This window comes from Scyliorhinus canicula, chromosome 2 (assembly GCF_902713615.1).
Source record: "Scyliorhinus canicula chromosome 2, sScyCan1.1, whole genome shotgun sequence".
Classification (NCBI taxonomy): Eukaryota; Metazoa; Chordata; class Chondrichthyes; order Carcharhiniformes; family Scyliorhinidae; genus Scyliorhinus; species Scyliorhinus canicula.
In genome coordinates, this window is record NC_052147.1 from 121621839 (window position 1) to 121647819 (window position 25981).

General features: G+C 41.9%; 1 protein-coding gene across 1 annotated transcript in view; it reads left to right on the forward strand.

Annotated features, from left to right (window-relative positions):
* The window catches only part of meis2a (Meis homeobox 2a), a 138845-nt gene extending 116205 nt beyond the window's left edge, over nt 1–22640 (forward strand). The window contains 3 exon segments of the mRNA XM_038785863.1: nt 15963–16021; nt 18462–18551; nt 21259–22640. Of these exon segments, the coding sequence (XP_038641791.1) occupies nt 15963–16021; nt 18462–18551; nt 21259–21545 (436 nt within the window). The 3' untranslated portion in view covers nt 21546–22640.
* Nucleotides 22641–25981: the final 3341 nt, after the last annotated feature.

Sequence of the window (25981 nt, forward strand, 5' to 3'; positions counted from 1 at the left end):
TGAGAAAGAGCATATATGATTCTGGGCTTTATCAATAAAGGCATAGAGTACAAAAGGAAGTTATAGTGAACCTTTGCAAAACACATGTCTGGGCACCACACTTTAGGAAAGATGTGAATTCAGTCGAGGGGGCTCAGAAAATATTTGCAAGAATGACTCTGGGGATGAGAGACTCCGGTTACGCTGATGGATTGGAGAAGCTGGGACTGTTATCCTTGGTGAAGAGAAGGATCAGAGTGTATTTGACAAAGCAGAGAGGGAGAAATTGTCACCATTGGTGGAAAGGTCGAGAACCAGGCCATGCCTATTTAAGATGAATGGCACCAAAGGCAACATGAGAAAAATCCTCTTTTAGTAACTAATGGTTAGTATCTGGAATGCACTGCCTGAGAATGTAGAGAAGGTCGATTCAATCACCTCGTTTGTCGTAAAGTGTTGGGTGTAGTTTGGTAGGTCTTATTTAAGGCATTTATAATCTTAGGTAGTTCAACAGTAAGTATTTATTAACTATTAGAAATTATATACAAAGGTACAGTAAAGGTCCAAGCAAGGAACTGTCGCCACGCTTGCTTCTACACATGGCTCTGTCCAACACTACACTGAACCATAGGCGTGGGTCATGTGTTCGCTTACATCACTGTGTGGGAGATACTGTACTCAGTCCCATGTTAACTCATCGTGTGCTAGACGTTAGCACAGTTGATTCACAGCGCCAGGCTCCCAGGTTTGATTCCCGGCTTGGGTCACTATCTGTGCGGAGTCTGCACATTCTCCCCATGTCTTTGTGGCTTTCCTCCAGGTGCTCCGGTTTCCTCCCACGGTCCAAAGTTGTGCAGGTTAGGTGGATTGGCCTTGATAAATTACCCTTAGTGTCCAAAAAGGTTTATGTGGGGTTACTGGGTTACGGGGCTAGGATGGAGGCATGGGCTTAAGTGGGGTGCTCTTTCCAAGAGCCGGGCTGCTGGGCTGAATGACCTCCTCCTATAAATTCTATGATTCCTATACAACACCAAATCTTTATCCAATGTATTTAGATTTTTCCAGTTTACCCCATATATTTACGCCACCATTATTGCCACATCTCCCCCCTCAAAACTCTGAGTTAACTGGTTCAGGTGGTCTGGAGGCCTTATAACTCTTCCATATCTCTTCTCACTACTGTCAGAGGAATGGTAGATTTTGTTGTTGCAGGTAAATGTTGTACTCAAGGTTGTTCTGGCATCTTTTTGTCCTCTTTTTCCATTCTGTAGCATTTTAATTGCAGATTCTGGCATCTTAACAAAAGTGGACAAACCAGCTCTGCAAAGAGAGAAGACAATTCAGAGCTGAAATCTCAGTCAAGAGAATCTGTCTGGTTTGAGCTCTCAGGAACTTGCAATTCTGTATAATTTATAACAGTAGTTGTCTTGACATCTTCTGTTGTTTTGGAGGGGGGGGGTGGGGGTTCAGGGCTGAATAGACATCTCAGCTCAAGAAGGAAAAAGGGCGGAATCTAACCATATTTTTTCAAAGTGCCAGGCTCAGACTGAAAACCGGCATGTTGCTCTCAGCTGTAAAGCCCAGTTCACAGATCTTGAGAATCTCCGAGTAAAAAAAAAATCAGTGGGTGTGGTTTGCGCCATCACTCTGGTGGAGTGACGTCTGACAGAGCCGCCAAGGCCAGCTCCACAGCGATCAAGGTGCCATCAGCGCCACCTGGCAGTGCAAACTTGTGCTCAGGGGCAGTGGGGAATGTCCCTCTCCCTCCCCTCGGAGGCAGATCCCTCGACTGATTCACATCTTCAAATGGCTGTTATGAACCTCGCCATCGTGATGTCACATCGGCGATGTTTGACTATTCAGTGAGTGGAGATCATGTGGCGGGGGGGGACTAATTACATTCAAATGTATTCATAAACATTAAAATTTGGTTCTCACCCTTTGTGGGCGTGAACTTGGTGACATTACCGGCAAGGGAGGTGGAAATTTGGGGAACTCAACCAATTTGGTGTGAATTGTGTTTCCCGATTCTTCATGGAATCCCTATCGTGACTGAAGGAGGCCATTTGGTCCACCAAATCTGCATCAACCCTCTGAAAGAGCACCCTACCTAGGCCCATTCCCCGCCATAACCTGCACATCTTTGGACTGTGGGAAGAAACCAGAGAACCCGGAGGAAACCCACGCAGTACTGGAGAATGTGCAAACTCCACAGTCACCCAAGGCCAGAATTGAACCCGGGCCCCTAGCGCTGTGAGGCAGCAGCGTTAGCATTGTGCCACCACGCCACCCTGGATTCTCTCCAGGCCTCAAATCACCCCCAAAGATTGGTTATGGATGACCTACATCAGCTCAAAAGATGTGCTTTCTACCATACCTTAGTGGATTCGGAATCATGCCTATGACTGGACGTCAGATTCCAATGGGCCCGTAGACTGGTGCGTCTGTTGTTTGGAGCTCGAGTCTCTCAGACACTTTGTCCCATTGAAGCGTAATCCCGGCTCCTGAGTCCAATTTAAAGTTTGTGAGATGGCCATTAACCAAGAGATAAAGCCTGGATCTTTGACTTCACTGTGTGTCCTCTTGGTGTGCAGGCTCGACCTCGTGAATCCTCTTGGCATCTTCTGTGCTTTTTGACGTTTTAGCTTTGTACATCTTCCCAAAGCTTCCATAGTTACATAGAAAGAATTATCTGACATAGGTAACAGCTGTGGGGGCACTTTGCTCCACACGGTCTCTTTATTGGTTGGTTACATTAATACTTCCCTTGGATTGGAGTGTTCCTGTATCTGTACTGTTTCATTGGCCGCTCAGTTGGGTCTATTTTGTACCACTTTTGCTTTCTCTCCTTAATTTGGATCTGTGCTGCAAACCGATTAAAGATTGCCTGACAATCAGGGTGGCTCTCTAGAGGGTTTGAAGCATGCCTGGGTGAGTGTCATCCACCGCTCCTACAACGATTCTACCCTGATTAGCTCAGATTTCAGGTCACCATAATCACAGCCTTCAGCCGTTCCATGCAGATCATTAATGAAAGAGTTTACTGATTCTCCTGGCTGCCAGGCATGTTTATTAAATTTAACCCTTTCAGTAATTTTGTTACTTCCCAGGTTAAATTATGCATCATATTATTTTAAAACTTCATCAAATTTTGCAGATGATTCATTGATTCTAGCTATTATATCACTGGCCCACTAAATAACGCAATGTGGTAACTTCTTCAGCCTCTGAAGCAATCATGTATCTAAGGAATAGGGCAGCATGGTGGCGCAGTGGGTTAGCCCTGCAGCCTCACGGCGCCGAGGTCCCAGGTTCGATCCTGGCTCTGGGTCACTGTGGAGTTTGCACATTCTCCCCGTGTTTGAGTGGGTTTCACCCCTACAACCCAAAGATGTGCAGGCTAGGTGGATTGGCCACGCTAAATTGCCCCTTAATTGGAAAAAATGAATTGGGTACACTAAATTTATTTTAAAAATTGTATCTAGGAAATGGGGCAGCACGGTAGCACAGTGGTTAGCACTGTTGCTTCACAATTCTAGGGTCCCAGGTTCGATTCCCGGCTTGGGTCACTGTCTGTGAGGAGTGTGCACATCTCCCCGCGTCTTCGTGGATTTCCTCCAGGTGCTCCCACAAGTCCTGAAAGACGTGCTGTTCGGTAAATTGGATATTCTGAATTCTCCCTCTGTGAACCCGACTAGGGGCTTTTCACAGTAACTTCATTGCAATGTTAATGTAAGCCTACTTGGGACAATAAAGATTATTATTATTAATTCCTTTCCCCAGAGTCCACAATCTTGTGACTGATCTGAGCCTTGGATATGTCCAAATTGATCTGGAAGTGTGGATTTCTGGCCCATGGTTAAAATGCTTAGAGTGCAGTTTCAGCTTTAAGAGGTGTCCAGAATTCCAAGATGGCGCCATTGACACTTCTGCACAAAGGATTTTACCACGCTTGTCGGTTTTGGCAGGCTCTCACAGTGATGGCATTTGCAATCTCTGCATTTTATTTTTTTCAATCACATGTGCCTGGATTGAGTGGTTCAGTCTTTCCTGCTTTACTGCAATGCTGTCAGGTCTTGGAAGCTTCAAATACCATTTTTTTCCTTGAGTGTTTTAAATCTGTCTACTCAGTCACAATTAACTTTTCATTAACATTTTTAAAAATCTTTGTTCGGCCACCAGGTGTTCAGGTCGCCAACTTGGGGAATCCGGTTTCTCGGCCTGTGATTTAAAAAGCAATTTCTGACCATTGCTGTATTTAACTATTGTTCAGGACAAGTGTTGTCCAGGAATTAAATTTTTTAGCTCACCCCTGCTAGATCTGCACATTCTAGGTATTGAAGCTGGACTCCCATGTGATTTGATGGAGTCTTCTGCCGCAGTGAGAATTTTAATTTCTGCCTTCAGCTTCCCAGTCTTTCTTTGGAGATTTTCTCAGGTGATTTTCTTCTATGCCTTCTTGTCTTGAACTTTTCTCCAGGTTATATTGCTTCTATGATTTTTCTTCCAATTTTCCAAGATTTGAATTTTCTTCTGCAGTCTCTTTGAGGTTTTGAATTTTCCCAAAAACTGCCATCATGTTGTCAGGTGCTGGGTGGGTTTTATTAAGCTATTCGTAGTCTTGGGTAGATCAACAATTGGGGCAGCACGGTAGCATGGTGGTTAGCATAAATGCTTCACAGCTCCAGGGTCCCAGGTTCGATTCCCGGCTGGGTCACTGTCTGTGTGGAGTCTGCACGTCCTCCCCGTGTGTGCGTGGGTTTCCTCCGGGTGCTCCAGTTTCCTCCCACAGTCCAAAGATGTGCGGGTTAGGTGGATTGGCCATGCTAAATTGCCCGTAGTGTCCTAATAGTAAGGTTAAGGGGGGGGAGTTGTTGGGTTACGGGTATAGGGTGGATACGTGGGTTTGAGTAGGGCACAACATCGAGGGCCGAAGGGCCTGTTCTGTGCTGTACTGTTCTATGTTCTATGTTCTAACAATAAGTATTTATTGTTAGAACATAGTATTTATTGACCACTGGAAACTATATGTATTGATACAGTTCAAGCAAGGAGCTGACTCCATACATGCTTGTGCACATGGCTCTATCCAACACTATTCTGACCCCTAGGTGCAGGTCATGTGTTCTCTTACATCACCGTGCAGTCAGTCACATGTTAGCCCATTATGTGCCAGACTCTTATACCACAGCTATTGAAATATAATTGGCTAATAATTAAAGGGATAAAGTTGCAGGGCTTCAGAGAAAGGAAAGGGGATTCAGATGAGCAGAGCTGTTATTGTAGAGTGTCAGCATCAAGACTACAGGCCAAATGGCCAGCTTTGCTACTGTTACCATTCTGTGATTCAAGATGGAAGCAGGTGGTTTTGGTGATGGAGAGGATTATCTGGTCAAAAGTTCATCTGAGTGTAAAATGTGACACCAAGGCTGCAAACAGTTTGAAGCTGAAGCTTAATTTAAATTAAAAGATAAGGCCAGCTGTTCCTGCAGCAGATTTCTGGAGGAAGATTTGGGAAAATGGGAACTTCTGCCTGTGCCATTGATACACCCGCAGCCTATTTCAATTGAGCATATATTAGGCAGGTACCCGTGCCATTTCTGCTGGAAAGGGGATGAGATGGGAGTGATATTATTGCAACAGCAAATTGTCTTTTTTCCGAATGGCCGTCAGTCACTCTGTCAACAGTTGACAAGAGAGGAATCAGTAGACCACACCATCTCCAAGTACAGGCATTGGCTCCCCTCATGCCCTACTTCATATATTGTATTAAGATAACAGCGACAGAAATTGTAATATATCTAGATCATGTCATTGACGGTTTTTTTTATTTAAATTTTTTTTCCAATTAAGGGGCAATTTAGCATGGCCAATCCACCTACCCTGCACATCTTTGGGTTATAGGGGTGAGACCCACACAAACACGAGGAGAACATGCAAACGCCACACGGACATTGACCCGGGGCTGGGATCGAACCCAGGTCCTTGGCGCCATGAGGCATCCGTGCTAACCACTGCGTCACCGTGCCACCATTAGTTCCAATTATTATTGTGAGGTCTGCACAGTATAAAAAACAAAATGGCATAATTCATACTTGTAGTAGAATCAATAAGAATGGCGTAAGAGCACAATGTGACCAAGTCCTGTGCAAATTCCATTACTGCCCAAATTATGAAAGCGATTCACACCTTTAGCCCCAGAATTTTCACCCTCATTATGTCTAATAGCAATAGCAGAATGGGGAAGGCAGTGGCACAGTGGTATTGTCGCTGGACTAGTAATCCAGAAACCCTGGCTAATGCTTTGGGAGCCCAGGTTGAATCCCACCATGTCAGTTAGTGAACTTTGAATTCATTATAAAAATGTATTTTAGGGCGGCACGGTGGCGCAGTGGTTAGCACTGCTGCCTCATGGTACCAAGGACCCTGGTTTCGTCTCGGCCCAGGTTCACTGTCCATGTGGAGTTTGCACATTCTCCGCGTATCTGCATGGGTCTCATCCCCACAACCCAAAGATGTGCAGGGTAGGTGGATTGGCCACGATAAATTGCCCCTGAATTGGAAAAAACTATAAGAAATAAATATGATTTGATTTGATTTATTGTTACATGTACCGAAGTACAGTGAAAAGTATTTTTCTGCGGCCGAGGGAAACGTATACAGTACGTACATAGTAGACAAAAGAATAATCAACAGAGAACATTGACAAATGGTACATCGACAAACAGTGATTGGTTACAGTGCGGAACAAGGGTCCAAACAAAGCAAATACATGAGCAAGAGCAGCATAGGGCGTCGTGAATAGTGTTCTTACAGGGAATAGATCAGTCCGAGGGGGAGTCGCTGTGGAGTCTTGTAGCTGTGGGGAAGAAGCTGCTCCTATGTCTAGATGTGCGGGTCTTCAGACTTCTGAACCTTCTGCCTGATGGAAGGGTCTGGAAGAAGGCAATGCCTGGGTGGGAGGGGTCCTTGATAATGCTGTCTGCCTTTCTGAGGCAGAATCAATATGGGGTTGTATGTATTTTAATTATGACCGTGAAACCATTGTCGATTGTTGTAAAAACCCATCTTGTTCCCTAATGTCCTTCAGGGAAGGAAATCTGTTGTCCTTACCTGGTCTGGCCTACATGTGACTCCAGATCCACAGAAAAGTGCTCGACTCTTAACTGCCCTCTGAAACGGCCCAGCAAGCCACTCAGTTCAAGGGCAATTAAGGATGGGGAATAAATGCTGGCCCAGCCAGCGATGCCCACATCCCATGAAAGAATAGAAGAAATTGTGAAAAGGTATATTAATCACTCCAGTCTTACCTCAGCAAAGATGGGGAAATAATTCTTCATCCTAATTTTTCACCATTGTGATTACAAATGCTGATTTTAATAGTATTAACATGCAACCAATGTTTTCCTTAAGGTTAGATTAATATACTGCAATTTAGCAAAATTATGTCTAGGGAAACGTTTTACAAAAAGCTTGGCTAAGTTACATGCTCTGAAGGGAACAGTTTTGTTGGATTGCATGCACTTCACTCATCCTATATTTTCTGTTCCTGGGTTCTCAAGAATAGATCATAGATCATAGAATTTGCAGTGCAGAAGGAGGCCATTCGGCCCTTCGAGTCTGCACCGGCTCTTGGAAAGAGCACCCCACTCAAGCCCATAACTCCACCCTATCCCCATAACCCAGCAACCCGGCTTAACCTAAGGGCAATTTAGCATGGCCAATCCACCTAACCCTGCATATCTTTGGACTGTGGGAGGAAACCGGAGCACCCGGAGGAAACCCACGTAGACACATGTCTACATGTAGACTCCGCACAGACAGTGACCCAAGCCGGGAATCGAACCTAGGACCCTGGTGCCGTGAAGCAACTGTGCTAACCACTATGCTACCGTGCTGCCCACTTTTTTTCTTCTTTTTTTCTTCTTATAAATTTAGAGTACCCAATTCCTTTTTTCCAATCAAGGGGCAATTTAACATGGCCAATCCACCTACCCTGCACATCTCCTGCACATCTTTGGGTTGTAGAGACGAAACCCACTCAAACACGGGGAGAATGTGCAAACTCCACACGGACAGTGACCCAGAGCCGGGATCGAACCTGGGACCTCGGCGCCGTAAGGCAGCAATGCTAACCACTGTTCCACCGTGCTGCTTAAGTGTGCAATTCTCTCAGCCTAACTAGACAGATCTTCCCTTTTCATAAAATGGATGTTACTTTGATAAATAGTATATAAGTGAGAAGGTTAACAAAAAAGATCATTCACTCTTTGTTATGAATTCCGTAGAGACCACTAACTTTAAAAAAGAAATTTGAACTTCTAGTTAATCACAAAGGATGACATGACAAGATTTCAGGTTTAAAGACATTTATCGTGACAAAACCACCATTGCCAAAATGCTGGCTGGGATTCTCCGAAATCCCGACCAAGTGTTGACGCCAGCATAAACACCGAAGTGGTGTACACCGGCGTCAATGGTCCTCCTGGCCCAGCAATTCACCGCTCTTCAGAGGGCTAGCACAGGGCTGGAGTGCGGTGCGCTGCACCAGTGCCGAAAAGTGGCCGCCACGGGTCTGTGCGACGGCCGTCTCCACGCCGGCGCATGCACGTGGTTGCCGTCTCTTCGGCGGTGCAGATCAACATGTCGGGGAACTTACAGCGGGCCACGCAGAAGGAGATAGGCCCCTTCCAGATCGCGGCCGCGCGCCCCTGATCGCGATTTTGTCATGTCATCCTTTGTGATTAACTAGAAGTTCAAATTTCTTTTTTAAAGTTATTGGTCTCTGCGGAATTCATAACAAAAAGTGAATGATCTTTTTTGTTAACCTTCTCACATATCATATACTATTTATCAAAGCAACATCCATTTTATGAAAAGGGAAGATCTGTCTAGTTTGGCTGAGAGAATTGCACACTTAAGCAGCACGGTGGCACAGTGGTTAGCATTGCTGCCTCACGGCGCCGAGGTCCCAGAATCCCCTGATCGCGGGCCTGAACCTCTCCCCCAGAGTCAGATTCCCGCCATCAGGATGTCCACCATGGCCACGGGTCCAACCCCCCGCTGGGTGGTACCAGGCTGGAACCACACCAGCGGGACTCGGCTGGAGTTCAGCCTGTCGCCCGCGGAGAATCGCCGTGGGAGCCTATTTCAGCGGCCCCCGACCGGTGCTGTGACAACCGCACGGCGCGATTGGCGCCAATTCTCCGGTCGCTAAAGAATCGTGTCCCGCCGTCGGAGCGGCATGGCGAGAATTTCCCGCGCCTCCAGCGATTCTTCAACCCAGCGCGCTCTCAGAGAATCCCGCTTACTATCTTTGGAGGCAACTAATACTTTAAAGTACAGAACATACCTCCCATTTTATTTCTAGCACAACCAAAAAACACACTTTACAGGTTTACATTGCACTGTTCTTTGAGTAGACATTCGGTTCTCCTGAGATCAGGCCAAAATTATTCTTAGCTCCTGAGGGTTAATTTCTGTTCTTTTTCTTTCTCAGTCTGGTAACTCCTAACCCTAGAACAGTACTTGATGGTGAGAGTATTCCTGGAGGTAATCCCTCTAGCGCAAGCTAGATGAATCTTCCAACCTTGTATTACCTCCGCACAAATGTGGTCTTTTCAGTCTCAAGCATGAACTTACATCCACGGTAAACCAAAGAGAATGTTGGCCTCTTGCTGCTCTGTCTCTCTCTCAGACCCTGTATGGCTGTGTCTGTCTTTTTGGGGCATATTATAGAAACCATACACATCACAAAGTCAATTCCCATGGCAACATGAATCACATGGGCCCCGTATCCGTAGAAATGCTGATTAGCTATCCTTGAGAGCCCAACTCTCTTTCATCTTGGAACTAAGTATAATGTACAACTGTTTACAACTTGACATTCCCAATACTTTTCTGGGATTTTGGAGACTCACAGTATATACATTGGTAGCACATAGGCAGCTGCCGTTGTCTCGGAGTGTAATGAATCGCTTTATCCTTTCTTCCCAGTAAAACCGTCTCGTCTTTCCTTTTGTTTTCATCAGTAAGACCTGTTGTCAGGCAAACCTCGGTATTGTCACATGACCTTAATTTAACCTAAATTTAAAGACACAGTCCAAAAACATGAAAAATCTACAAACCTCATACTCGTAACACTTTGAAAAGAAGTAGAATTAAATTACATTTTAATTGCTGAATATTCTCCACACCAAGGTGTGCAGAGAATGGGTTGCTACATTACTTCTTGATATTTATTATGTTAAATTGAAATCTGAATTTTATGTGCAAAGGGTTAATAATTTCCTGAATGTTAATGCAAGTGTTCGGAAAATTGTTTTCTTTTTTGGCAAACAGGAAAAAACAAATCCACATTTTAAAATGTTTTACATAACTTCATACTACCTATGTCAGAATAACTAAAGGGAAGCTACATGAGGGTGTTACAGCCTGAGAAAAAGAAGCTATATAGTGCAAGGCTAAGAAAACCTCTTAAAGGGATAGACATCCCTCATGGCTTCCTCATTGGATTATCTGGAAGGTGATGGAAAAGATTATACCAAGCTACCAACTAGGGCACAATCTATTTTCTTCATCATTTTATTAAACTCAATCAGATCATTCTTAACCTAAGTCTATACTTCACTAAAGTGGAGAGTCCTAACTCTGAACCTATTTTGATAACTAAGATACTTACTTTAGCAGCCTTTCTAAACTACGAGGGTAGACTGGAAATTTACAATGAGATTAATGATAAGGCTAATGGGACCATTGTTACGTAGATACGGCAAATCCAGGAAAACCAGAGATCAGGAGCATTCTATCCAAATACAGTTGTCCAAATTTCTATTTGTTAATTTACAGGCAAGTAGCTTTATATGCAGCCCTCCTTCCTAATCAATATTCTTGTACAAAGGGGATCCAATAGTCCTGGGAACAGAAACCGGAAAATCAGGCCCATAAGTTTGCACGAGCTTGTCTCTCTAGTAGCTGAACTGGTCATACATTTTTCCAATGATAAATTATTAATTACATGTTATTTCAGTTTGAACTGTATTTGTTACGACCTACTCAATAGAAGATTCGACAGAGGTTATTAATCCTTGCTGCTTGCTTAAGCTTCAAAGATTTATATTTCTATATAGGGAGATATGAAATCACGCTGCATCCAAGCTTGCCAAAGGAAATGCATTTCTGCTTCCCATATGAATACATTTTTACTCTTTTAAAATGTTAAAGTTCATCAGCATGTTCTTAATAAGCCTTTATATCAGTGACAGGACCTAATAGGTATGCTGTTCAGTCTATAGGCTAGATCCCAGTTATCAGCTACAAGGTTTCAACAAACCGGTTCATCAACTAGTTTTAGGGGATAGTTTGCTTAAGTAGAAGTGACGATCTAAATTGGGCTGCGTTCCAGAATAAATAGGATTTGGCATTAAGATTTCTCATGGCAAGAATAAGAGGACGTTGCCAGGTGTGGTTTTGAATCAGTGAAGCAGAAAACAGGGTGATATACATAAAGGACAACAAAGTTCCATAAAACTTGGACATAGACACAGGCACTGCGCAAAGTCATGTGTTTTCTAAAGGTGAATGCAGAGGAATTACAACTGATTTTGTTGGAATCAGTTAGTGAGTGCCTTTAAACTTAAGTATATTCAACTTTCAGGATTATTTATTTGGACGTTTATGTTACTGTTTTGAGGTAGTGTTTTAAAGAGCCCATTTCCCATTTTTAAAACCGTGGAAACACTTTAAAACCTCTGCATGTTAAATGAGCCACTGTTCATACTAATGTAAACATTCTGATGAGTATCCAAAGATATGACCTCTATGTGACCCCTTAACCTTGCCTGTAATTATTTGTTTGAAGACAGTATGGAGTTCCCATGCTGAGAAGGACTATAATGGTTTGCAGCTCCGTGCAGCTCTATGTGCAAATGTGTATGAGAGGAGCGAGAGACTTTATAATAAGGAGACTACCAGATGTAAATAATAAAAATGGTTGGGGGTAAAAAGAGAAACCTAGTAATTTAGTCCAGCCCATTATTTGGAGAGCGCAGGGTGAAATGAATGGGGGAAGGGAAAAAGGATGGTGCATTACTCTGTGATGTGATACTAGAGCACATGAAGTCTCCTTCTCATCTCTGGAGTTTTTTTTGTGTGTCATGTGCACACACCATTAGCGACTCTTGGGAGGAGAGAAAACAGTCTTATCTGCTTGGTCTGATAATCTCAATTGGCCGTATTCTGATTGATAAAAGGGAGTGTAGCTACAGAGCTTTGAATCAACTCCCAAAGGGACACAACACATTAGTCTGCCAGTGAGTCTAGTATGAAGAAGGTTACAGTGCTCAAAATGAGCAAGTATGGACACCGAGAGATCTGAAGCATAATTTGCACACCTAGCAAATCCTTTTTCCAGCTGACAACTGGAAAAGTAACCCACAAATTTTAAATGTTAAATATAATCTTAAAAACAAAAAGGAAATGAAAGGACAATGCTTTAGATGCAGCAATCATGTTGTGTTTTACACCATTTGTACTAGGCTTCAACTAGTTACATTTGGATGTGCTTTCCTATTGCTGTTGATACAAATTAAAATGTTAAGTGCAGGCAATGTAAATGAATGTACTACAATGTTAGATCATTGTTAGTCACCTTTTAATGTCACTTTAAGCTCAGTTTGTAGGGAAGCTGAGGAGGTGGTATTATATTGAGAACACGATAGATTAGTCTGAGAAGTTAGCATTACCATGGGACAGTATTAGCTGAGTAAAATCAAAAAGGTAGCTTAAATGATGCAAAGTTTATAATAATAATTGCTTATCGTCACAAGTAGGCTTCAATGAAGTTACTGTGAAAAGCCCCTACTCGCCACATTCCGGCGCCTATTCAGGGAGGCTGTACAGGAATTGAACCCGCGCTGCTGGCCTTGTTCTGCATTACAAGCCAGCTGCTTAGCCCACTGTGCTAAACCAGCAGTATCTGGTGCTGGTGAGTATTCATAAAACAGATTTAATCCCCAATTTCTCGAAGTCATTCTGCAAGAACTGGCATCAGCAATCAAGGAGCAAGTGATACACCCTTCCCACTTGGGCACAGTAAACACATAGTCTGGGGTTACTTGTAAAGAGAGAAATTGGGAAGGGAATAAAAGGAATAAAAACAGACTGCCAGGAACAGATACAGATCCTTAAAAAAAATCGAGATACCTACTGACATTTAACACTAAAAGTTATTCCTGAAACTTTTTTCTTGTAAAATAAATCAGTCACAAATCAGAGGAGGCCATTCAGCCCATCATGACTGCCAGACCTTTGAAAGAGTTCTCCAGTAGTTCCGTTGGTTATAACTGCAAATTGTTCCTCTTTAAATATCTGTCAGATTCACTGTTCATTATGCTTGCACCACCCTTTCAGACAGTACATTCCAGATAAAGGTGTTTTATGCCATGTTGTGGCATGGAAAAGGGCCCATTTTGTTATGTCCACGTGGTCTTTAAACCCCGCTGAGAAAGTGGATGTGTTGATTTACACCTACAATATTATCATCCCTCCTTGCAGCCAATCCGCAGCAAATGCTTCAACTGGACAGCGGACCCTCCGTTCTTCTTCCCTCCCCCCAGCAGGGAGACGCAGCAGCTTCTGCTTAAGTGTTTCACAGCTCAGGAAGTTAGAATCAAACCCACAATTAATCTCCTGCATGACACTGAACACAAGTGTCTGCCTATCTTTTCCCATTTTAGTGTGGTACTGTTTGCCACCTGTGTGACACTTCCTCCATTAGCCAAGAGCTCAGGGCACTGAAATGCAGAGTTATACACTACTGCCATGATAGTTGATCTGTGATTGGACAATAGGAGACACGATTTAGTGGGTGGGACCTGTCCAGCTAGTTTTCTTTTCGCAAATGGGTGAATAAATCCTGCTCTTGCAAAGTACCCCACCTACTGGCCTGTCTGAAAATTGACAGCCACTTAGGTATCATTTAAAGACAGGTTTCAGACTTGGGAACTCCACTTAGAAGTCCGCCGTCAAACTGCGGGAGTGACATATCTCTTATTGGGGGGGGGGGGGGGGAGGGGAGGGGAATAAAAGCTTTTATTTGAAAATTACGGTTTCAAAGTATCTTAAAAACTGAAATGGGTGTGCTTTATGACCATTCTGATTGCACATGATTTTCATTCAGATTTGACTTCAAAAGTCCATTGCATGGAATCAAAAATATATCCTGTAGCACGCCGTACACTGTGCCTCACTGCAATTCAGCATGGTGGCAAGTCTGAACATGGGATAAATTGAATTCAGTTTGGATCTCGTAATCATAACTGAACTGGCTCTCATTCCGAACAGGGTCACTATGTGTAGTCTGACTGTGGAACAGACGTTTGTTTACTGACGATTTGATTTAATGATATCTGTGCTGCTTGTTATAAAGAAGCCTCACCATTTCCCTGAAGAACATTTCTTTCTTCGGTTGCTTAGCTAGTTTTCATGCCCGAAGCAGCTTTTGAACTGAAGCTTAGGCAAGGCATGTAATTGTGTTGGGTGACATTTTGTTGACAACAGATAGAATGCAAATCTTTGGAGGATTCCCCTTCAATAATCTGTACATAGATGGAAAATAATTAATAATGCATTTGCTAAAGAACTGACAAAATTATTACAGTCCTCTTAGAAGGTGCATTCCGAATAAAAATGCTTACTTTAGAGTAAAAAGTGATTTGATCAAAGCTATTTTGCATCAGAAATCTGTCAAGGGCCAGTTTTTTGGGGTCTCCTGCTTCACGTTCGTTCTCCCCATCCCCCAATATCACAGCCATGAGACATTTGTTACATGCCATTCGAATGAGTTGTCTTTCTTGCACTTACTTGGACATAGAAGACAGTGGAGGGGTTTGGCTCCATTTCAAACGCAAACATTTGGCCTCCGCGTAAAGATTGCTAACATGTCAGTCAGTAAAAATTGTGAAGGGTTTATTTTTTGGATGGAGGTTTGGTTTGGCTGGGTTGGACTGTGCGGATAAATTAAAGACAGACTTGCAGTGATTAATTTTGCAGCTTCTATGAAGTGATTTTATTATCTGGCTGTTTTGGGAAGACCAGGAAAGTGGCATTTTCTCTAATAATGAAGGTGCATCATAACTCAACAAAACTAACTGAGCTCTAAGGTTAACTGGAGCATTTTAGTGGCGTTCCGGAAGGACAATTTTTTTTTTAAAAGAAGCATAAACTTCCAGGTTTCCCAGAAAAGTGTTAATGTTAAAAAAGGACCTTAATGCATTCGCGCTGCCATTTTTGAGTTTTGTCCGCTACTTGTTTCTCAGAATGGCAAAATATTAAAGTGCCCAAGTGCAAACGTATCGACAATCTGCAAAACAAAGTGTTCTGTTTCGACCTGTAGAAAGAAGTCATTTATTTTCAAATGTGTTAGCACCCACATTGCTGATGGGCATTTGACTTTTTTCCCCCCTGCCCTGGGTGTGGAAACCTTGGTTGAAAAGGTCACCGTTGCCAGTCGCTAACCTCTAAACGACCCCCTTGACTTTACAGTCTAAAACTGCAGGAGCTGCGAATGAGCAGGAGCCTTTCTGTACCAGCACTTAGTTGCTGCTGTGGTGATAAAACTTCAGACAGCCTAATTGATGGGCTTGCTGACATAACAATACCTTGTGAAAGCAGAGAGTGGCAAACGCCTGGTCTTCATTTAAGGACAGCTGGAACAGGAGTTGCACCCCACTATGAGGAGAAAGCAACCTATTTAAGGCAATGAACTTTTACTATGTTTGCGACTCTTGCACAGGCAGACATTCCATCTTATAAACACTAACATTTAAAATAGCTGATGTAAGAAGCCTTTAAATCAACATGTGCTCGTGCACAGGTGTCTTTTTTTGCACCCTCCACAAATTAAAGTTGTGCAACAGTGTGGGTTCTAAAATTGAGTTTGCCAACTAAGAAATTAAAATCTACCCTTTTCCTCTTTGTTTCAGGTTCATTAATGCCAGGAGAAGAATAGTACAACCCATGATCGACCAATCAAATCGAGCAGGCAAGTACCAAGTAGTAACTACATTCTGGTCCTGTGGCACTGGTCCTATTCTTTCGGAGTTCCTTCAGCTGGTAAACAAAGCTGACAGCCTAGCATTCTGAAAGAGCTTTCACTTCCAAATCCCAATGCAAGGAGCAATCTCACTAAGTTGCTGCCAACTCAACTTCCCCACCCTCACTGTCCGGAATCTACCATTTTTCCACTGGGAATGGTAATTGGGTTAATATCCTTATGCCACAGATAGCTAGCTGAGTGGGTACTGCTACTGACGACCTGGTTGTCTTCCTCGGCTACAATTGCTTTCCCATTGCCCTTGGTGAATGTGCTTACTTATTTCACCAATGTTGCTGTTTATCATCACTAATGATAGCTGTGGATTGCTCACAAAAAACATTAAATGCCCTCACTCTTTACCAGCTGGTTGGATGAAACATCAAGAGACATATTTTGCTCGATTCAATAATTCTCCCAGAAAACGTAGGTATGAAGCAATGTTCACGGCTGTGCTTCCTTGTCTGCCTAGACCTTTCCCAAAGTGCATGAATGGAGGAAGATAGTCCCAAGTTGTTACATTTCTTTTAATGTAAAATTATACTGGTATGACATTATTTCAAATTTATCCCCATTGCAAAAATGCTGAAAATCAATTTGATTTCTTACAAATATGGCTCACTCACAATATTTAATCAAAACGCATGTTGTGCTGACCATGGAGTTCTGTCCTCCTGCATTGGTTTGCGAAAAGCTTTATTGAAGTTTTGATTCTCACTCACACTGCTTTGATTTGATGTTGATTTGCACCCGCTGCTTTCCTTCAATTTATAAAATGTTATTTATTCATGGGAATTGTGCGCGGCTTGCCGAACATGCTTCTCTGTTGGGATCAGGGATGGTACTATGGTGTGAAACGGAACAGGGAAACCCAGAGCACTTGCCTTAAGTGCTGTGATAGTCAGAGAGAGTTCTGATTTTATTTTGCAGGTTAAAAAATAATCTCAAAAGATGTACAATAAAAATCAGTGAATTCTAAATAATGCAAGAACATTTTCTGCCCTCCCTCTGATGAGAGCACTAACTTTAGCTGGGGCTTAGATCCACAAGTGTCTTCTGAGTACTTTGCCCAAGTGACTTTTTTCAAGCATAAGTCTGTACAGATGGTGTTGTCAGGTGTGTGAGACACATCATAGTCAAACCTACTGCTTTAATTCCCCCAAATCCACATATATAAATAAGAACATATATTGCAAAGAAACTCAGACTGGGAAGCTTGGCTTAATTTTTACAAATTTTCCCTTTCTCTCTCGCTCATTTGTAGTGACTCTTACTTGCCTCAGAGCACCTCGGCCAACACAGGCCAATGGTTGAATCCTTAACAGACATTAAAAGGGAGGTGTTTAAATATATTTTTTAAAGTTTATTTTATTAGATATAGAATAGGGTCAGAGAGCTGGCACGTGTGTAATACGTCAAATAGCTACTCATTGTGCTGTAATTTCATGATTGTATGAACCTGGGACGCTCAAGTTCAATCCCATACGAGAGAATGCACTTAACAACTGAAAGAGTTGAGGAACTCCCAGAATTACTTATTTTTGATCATTATAATGTTAAATTGTTGCCCAGAAATTATAGGCATTGTACATCACAGGTTTGTGTAACTTGATACTTTAATAAATACATTAACCATTACGCTGGATGCCTTCATGCTTAGAATGCAATTAAAGGAAGTCTTTAAATTAGCCGTGGTAATTTATTAATAAAAATATGGGCGCAATGCCCAGCTTTGTAATCTTTGAATAAAAAAATATGCACTCCAGGAGCACAATAAATGTGTTATTCTTTTTAAAATAAATTTAAAGCACCCAATTCATTTTTTTCCCAAATAAAGGGGCAATTTAGCATGTCCAATCCACTTACCCTGCACACCTTTGGGTTGTGGGGGTGAGATCTATGCAGACACTGGGGAAATTTCCGAACACCACAAGGCCAGTGACCGTGGGCTGGGATCAAACGTGGGTCCTCTGCACCGTGAGGCAGGAGTGCTAACTACTGCGCCACCATACCGCCCCTAGAAATGCCTCATTCCTGTAAACGTTTCCCCATCTTCTCGGCTTTGGGAAGGGAACTTTGTTTTGAAACATTACATTTTACACTGTTTGTACTTTTGCAATATAAAGCTTTTCACCAGTCAGGGTTTGCCAAGATGGGGATCTTTGTGTTTTGAGGGGAGGGGTGGGGGGGGGGGGGGGTTGCACTAGTAGGGGGTAATTGGGTGCTAAACTTATTTATTTAATTATGGTATTTGCCATGTAAGTTTCTGGTGTTTGACAACGTATTGTGTTTGCTGTTTCAGGAGTAACTGCTGATTGTTTGGTATGTCTTTTCTTTCTCCTCTGTGTCCACGTTTGACTACAATCAGGTTTTCTTCTTGATCCTTCAGTAAGCCAAGGAGCAGCGTACAGTCCAGAGGGCCAACCAATGGGAAGTTTTGTATTGGATGGTCAGCAACATATGGGAATTCGGCCTGCTGGTAAGCTAAGCAATGTCCTTCACTCCCTCAGTGTAACGTCATTACTTTCTCTATCCTTCCTATCCACTTCCCCTGTCATGCCCCACCATCACAGGGTTTTCCTTTCTGCCTGCTGCCTGCCTTGCCTGTCTTCTTTGCACCCACGGGGAAACAAATCCTTCAGACAAGAGATTTGTGAGGAATTTATCCACCCCACGGATCCTAAAATACAAAAAAAAAATTATAAGGGATCTTTTTCACTATCGAGTAGTCGACCTTGCTGATTTTCTGGCATCTTCTTGGATTTTATCTCCCTTCTAGGACCTATGAGTGGAATGGGCATGAATATGGGCATGGATGGGCAATGGCACTACATGTAACCTTCATCTAGTTAACCAATCGCAAAGCACGGGGGAAGTAAGTACGATCGGGCTGTTTATTCTGTCTATTACTGTAGTGCAATTTTTTTTAATTCCCACCCCCCCAATCCAATTTTTTTCTCCTTGCCCGTATTTGCATGCTATTCCAATAAAGGGCCAGTTGTAATGATTTATCTCGTGACATTTGACACCATTTCGCAAGCTGCAAAAGGTCAGCTAACTAATTTACAGTATACAGAGCAAATTAGGTCTGGAGTAATTCTGTTTAATTATGAAGCCCAGAGAATCAAACTCAAGCAGCGAATGAACAATTGGGACATTTAAGGGAAAAGAAACATCTTCAGGGCAGCAATTGACTTGAGAGAAATTAACCAGGCTTCATGAAGCGATAAAAACGAGAAGTGAGACTGTCCTTTGAGTGACATAAATCTGTCAGGAAACGATTGATGCATGAATTATCTTATATGCAAAAATGAAATGTTGCAGTTCGTAATCTGTATTCAAGATATATGGCAGTATATGGTGATACAACACATTCCTCACTGGGAGCATTCCCCCCTCCCCAAACCTCACCCCACGCCTGAAAGTATATCCATCGCCTCCTGTCTGAGATGAAAATTTAAAAAAATTAAATGTAAAACTAAACAGTGACAGACATTAAGAGATGACTGAAAGTGAAGGAATGGAATCAGCAGAGAAGCTGATTGGCTACAGTCTAAATAATCCATCAGTTGGAGTGTGTCCAATGTATGCGATGTTTCAGGAATACAGATACAGCAAACAGCAATACATCACATCACTAAGGCATCAGAGCATGAGGTTTTATTTAATAACTGAAACTCTTTGCTACCATCGAGCTTAATGCTTACATTTGAGAAAGAATGGCAGACTATTTCATTATTAAATCATCTTCAATCCTTTTGAACTCAAAGTTGTATATCCTACCCACAAAAAATGACTTACTCGGCAGTCATTTAATGCCACTGGATTGTTTCAGATTATTTAAAATGATGGTTATAGTTTTGTGCAAGATCTTTGAGGGGAGTTACCGTAGCACATTAGTAATGGACTCTATATCCTGCCTTCCTCTCTATACTAATGCACTCAAAAAAATGTTAAAAGCAGTGTTCCCTAAAAAAGCCATTGAGCCAACATTTTCTCAGCTTGGATAATTCTTAATATAGGCCATATAATTTCTGGCCTATTTAATTACATAACATATTTTATGCTTCATAACCAATTACATTAATGGCTTAATACAGATAATATTATCCTCCTTTTATTTGATTATGGAGCTACACAATATGGTATATTTGGTACTTAATTATCATCATCCAGTGAGCTTGCCGCTGTGCTAGAATAAACAGAGCTGAGTTAGACTTATTACACAGTGCCGACAGTATTATTGTCTCAGTATGGTTTTACCACTGTGGTTACTAATGTACTGCTGATCTACTTAAAACAATGACAACAGCTTACAGGTCTTTAGATTACTAGCTTATAGTGTCACTAAAAACTATTCAGCAATTAGGTTAGTAAGTGCTAGTGGATGAATAGAGGTAAAAATTAATTCCCTCTAATTTAGCTCTGCATTGTATACTATATTGATAGTTATTTTGTATTGAAATTAGTTCTAGTTAAATGGATGGAATCAATGATCTGATTAATATTTACTGGCAGGCCTTTCCCAATAAAAGCCCACATCCCACTCCCTCAGAGCAACAGGTTTGACCCCCTTTTTTTTCCCTTTTCTGCTTCGCGTTTCAGTTTTGTATTAAGGAGAGCCCAATCCAAACTGTCCCACAAAAGTTGTAAAAAAAAATTCATAAACGGCTTGAGAAGCATTCTCCCGTTTTACCTGAGAAGACTATTAATTTTATGCGCTTTTCATTATTTGGATAAACTGTGTGAAAGGAAGAGATCTTATTGCATCAGATTTCTTGCACATAGATGTCTTCTTGGTCCTTTGCCATATTTCTTTTAACAATATCTTCTCTGGTTCTGCTTAATCTTCAGTTTTTTTCTATCGGGCCCTGTGTTCTTTAAGCCTGAAACTTGATCTTTTTTCTTTCATGAACCAATGTATCTCCTGTGACCTATGAGTAAGATTGAACGCATGGTTATTGAATTAATCATTGTGACTAGTGCCTTTGATTTATAATTATAAAATATCTGCAAATATGTAATAGCACATATACATCAATAATACTGTAACTCTATATGCACAGAGATTAATGTGCCGACCATATAAGAAAACCACTAATGAGACATAAGAATAAGCTTTTAAGGAATGCATTTTCTTTAGAAAATATTAACACATTGTAATAGTTTTGTTCTTGTCTTTTCAGGTTTACAAGGCATGCCAGGGGACTATGTATCTCAGGGTGGTCCTATGGGTATGAGTATGGCACAGCCAAGTTACACTCCTCCCCAGATGACCCCACACCCTGCCCAGTTAAGACACGGACCCCCAATGCATTCCTATCTCCCGAGTCACCCACATCACCCAGCCATGATGATGCATGGAGGACCCGCGCCTCACCCTGGAATGCCAATGTCAGCACAAAGCCCCACAATGTTAAATCCTGTAGACCCCAGTGTAGGGGGACAGGTTATGGACATCCACGCCCAATAATATAAGGGAAAAAAAATGAGAAAAATTGTAAGACTTTAAACTTTGAACAGATGTTGATACTTAATGGAATTCCAGATGAGCTGTGATTTTGTTTTCACTCAACGCCAGCAGAGGACCAATGGCAAGGCCAGGCTAACATGAAGCCAAAAGCTTTCTTCACCTGAAATTAACTCCAATGTAAAGTTCCTCTGGAAAAAGACTGAAAGATTTATTACTACTGTAGCATAAATATAGGAACTAAGTTAACTTGTACATTTCTGTTGATCACTCTATTTCTGTTGCTTCCAATAGTTTTTAGAAAGAAAGTTATCCTTTTTCCACACTATGTGTGTTGTTCTCAAAATGGTTGTCCTCGTACAGCAAATGGAGCCACGTTTCAGATTGCCCAAGTCCAGCCAACTTGCCATAGAGGAAGATGCTAAGATGAAGAACCGTGAGACATTTTTGGATACGGCCACAGGCGAAAGGTTTAAAGAATGCACTAACATACCTGATTTTTCTGGAACAAATGCAGCCTGTAGTGACAACGCCTGCTTGGTCCGACTGAAGGGCCTATGTCTGATCATGTTCTGGATTGACCCTTCTTCAAAGAGCTTGTTGATGGGAACCTGAAGATGAATTAGCAGCTTCCTGCTATGCCTGTGGGCCACAGCATTGAGAAAATGTTGTCACACAAACAACTCAGAATGCTCTTGGGTAGACTTTTCTTAATGAAATTTCCTTTTTGCTGGTCTTGCACCAAAACAGAGACCTTTTTAAATGAACTCAAACTGCTTGGAACAAGCAACGACAAAACAAATCCTGTAACATACTTGGTACAGAGAGTTCAGTATATTAATTGTTACATGTTAGATATCTATGTGTTTACCTCAATGAGAAATAACGAATGTTTTGCTAGTATCAAATCTGCTGTGGAATTGGTATTGTATGTCAATGAATTCCTTACTTTTATCAGCACGTTGTCACTAGAAGAAAATGCTGTTTCCCCTTGCGAGCTTTGTCAGATTACATAGATACTTGTATGAGGACTGTGACGTATGTTTAAAAGGTGTTCAGTCACAAAATGCCGTAATAAATATTTCATTTTTAGATTTTTTTCTGTTTGATAACACACCTGTAATCGCTTCAACTTTCTTGGGATTTTAAAACAGACTCCTCCAGAGTGTCTGCAGCTAAAGTTTTTGTTTTTGTTGTTGGTTCGTTCAGTCCTGTACGGTTCACATTTAATCCATTGATGTGAAGTTTAATATTTGATCCCGGACACCGAAGGATATTTGGAAGATGTGGCTGTTTGTCACTTCTTCAGATCTGGTCATTGATTTAAGCAAAAGCAGGAGACTTTTATCTTCCTTTCTGTAACATGAGCAGAAAAGCACCTGGAAACTATAAGCTCAAAGGAAGGGAAGCGTGTGGAAGCGTTAGAAAAACAGGGTAACTTCTCTACAAAAACAACAAATCTACATGTTGTACAGTGTTTTCAACACCTACACTTACCCGGAGAGTAAGAAATCCGGCCTTTCGAGTAAACAACTTTATCAGTAGGTATTGAGTTTAAACAAATTTGGAAAATATGAGCCACCATATCCAACTTTACAAAATCTTTCTATATCTGCGTCTTGCGATGTTTCCATCTCTCTCAATCCCCAGAATTGTGCTTTTACTGGTTTTGAAGCCATGGCAGTTGATTTTAAACAGGCCAAGTCTCATACATCTCTATCCATTTCTACCTGTCTACAGGGCTCCTACCAAAACCAGCCTGTCAAGTGACAACTGATTTCAAACATGGGTTACTGATCTTTAAATCAAGCGGCCTGAATTGTCCCAGAGTTTTTGCAAAGTCAGTGTGGTGGCAAGGATGGGGGAAATAAACCTATTTATAGAAATGTGGAAAATCAGTTTGGGCAGCATTTGAAGTGAGTTATATTGTATTTAAAATCCTGGAGGTTTCTCCTTTTTGTTTACAGAACTTCTTAATAAAAGTTTATTTAAAAAAAAGAGCCTGGGTTGATACCATTAAACTGTGTTATGTACAGTGAGTAATGGCTGAAGGTTTTTTTTAGGCATGTCTCAATATGTTGAATCATTTGAATGTGGGCTATGTTCTGTGAGGATTGGAGGGTTACAATACACCAACCCTCTGACTATCTGATGCGTTTATTAGGAACGTGTTTGGAAACTGTTCCATCCATAGATGCCTTTTTTCCGCATTTCAGGAAATAACCTAATTTTCGGCGTCTGCTGTAACGTTGTGAAAGGCGCTCGCTGCAATAGCGGGGCGGTGGGGGTGGAGTGGTCGTTAAACTATTCAAACTTAATATTCGCCTCGTTTTTTTCATCTTTGCTGGTCTTTTCCCGAAGCTTGAGGAATTTCAGCTGATTCCCACCCCAGCTCCCCAATCCAAACCCTATCGACCCTTCTTATAAGGGGGCTGGTGTCCCCCCCCCCCCCCCCGTTCTGTTCGCCCCTCACTTCGGCGTTTGAGAAATTGTAGCCGCGCATTTATTTTGGGCTGGGCATGTTGAACTTTGTAACGTTTTCTTGTGCTTGTGCCTGGGTGCAGCGGCAGCCGCGGTGTGAGTTCCTATTTAATAAATGGTTCCTGTGACCATTCAATACCAGATACTTGCGTTTCTTTAAAAGTTTGAAAACTGGGGGGGGGGGGGGAGAAACACTTGCCGTTTTCTTACCGTTAACTGGACTGGAATCCATGTGAAATGATCTGATTTTTAAAATTGACAACCGTAGACCTCAATCAGAAGATTAAAGGATTGTGGGGGGGGGGGGGGGGGGATTAAATTCTTGCTATTAAATTAAATTAAATTAAAACAATACATTGTATTTTGTTTTTGCCCGTGTCTTCTTTAAGGGAGATGGGAAATTATCCGCCTAATAAATTGTTACATTCAGATCGCTCTGCAGGATTGTTAGTTTTAAAGAATGATGCGGTTGCAAAATGAGCAACTGGGTTGCAGTTTAAAACTGAAAAGGTTTCTTGACCCGTTGCTTTGGAATAAAACGACAAAGAATGATGAATTAAGTCTAGTGAGTTTGGTCCCGTCCCTCCTCTCTCTCCAGCCCCCCCCCCCCCCCCCCCCCCGCGCGCTTTTTGTCTCCCTTTCAACCTCCTAAACCTGATATAAATGTTTATTTTTACAATCTTTTTACCCGACCCTTTTCTTCCCCACTCCCCTCCCAAGTGCAGAATTAATTTGCGCATTTTGAACACCCAAGTTCATATTTTCTGAGCAAAGAAAGGCCACATTAACGAGAAAGGTATTTTTGTGCCGAGCGCTGTAATATCTATCGTTGCCTTTGTGAAGGTGCAAAGTTTCGTGCAGGTTTGGTATGGACTCCCTCCCCTGTTAAATGTATTCTCGGGGAAATTGATTGGAATGAAACGAACAGTTCCACTAAAGTAATTTAAGGGCGGAAATCTATAAAAATCAAAGTCCAACAACAATTTCATTTGCATAATTGACAACTGCGGATGCAAAACTATATTTTTATCGCAGTAAATAAGGAAAAAAAATCAAGGCAAGTCATCACATTTCTTTAGATTTGATTATTGGAGCCCGTCCTAGATAAATTACTCCTGAAATGAATGACAAGGCGGCTCATTTACTGCAAAACTCCTTTCCACTGAAGAATGTGCTCAAACCAGCGGAGGAAAAGGCAGTAACATTTGAATAGTCTGTTTTTCTGCATGTATACATTTTGGAATTTTTAACCAACCATTTTAGTTGTAAACATGTTACTATGGAGACTGCCTGTATCCCAACCCCTAGAGCCCAGTGTGGGTCAGAGAAAACGCCGCTATTTCTGGAGATCATTTATCACTGTCAGAAGGATAATGATTCTCGCAGCAACCTCCTATTGCTGTTTATAATTGCATTATCTCATATGGAATGATCAATGAAAACGGGAGCCAGGCAATGGGATAATCAGAAAACGTTTCCAAACAAAAAAAACACAAAACTTCTTGGCCCCTTTCAAAAAAAAAGATAGTTAAAAGAAACCTTTTTACAAACTCGATTCAGCTCCTGCTTTTTAGCGTCGGCCAGGTTTGATTTTCGAAACCCGGGAAGGGTCACTGTTCGGACGCCTGAACAGTCCTCAAATAAGCAATATGATCAGGAGGAGAGGAATCAATTCGGATTGTGTTACTGCCCCTCACGGAAGTTAGGACAAATTACTTGTGAACGCTTTCGGAAGATCCTTGGCTTTTAGCTCATCGCCAAGTAGATCAATGCAATAAAAATGGGCGGACTGCAATCTGTACACAAATATCTCAAACATATTCAGGGGGGGGGGGGGGGGGGGTCAGATCTGCCAGGTTTGATTTGCTTATTTGTCTGTGCTTTTTGTCTATTTTTTTTAGAAGGTTTATTGTCCAGCTTGTATAACCCTCCATAAAATATTAACCAACTAAAAACGA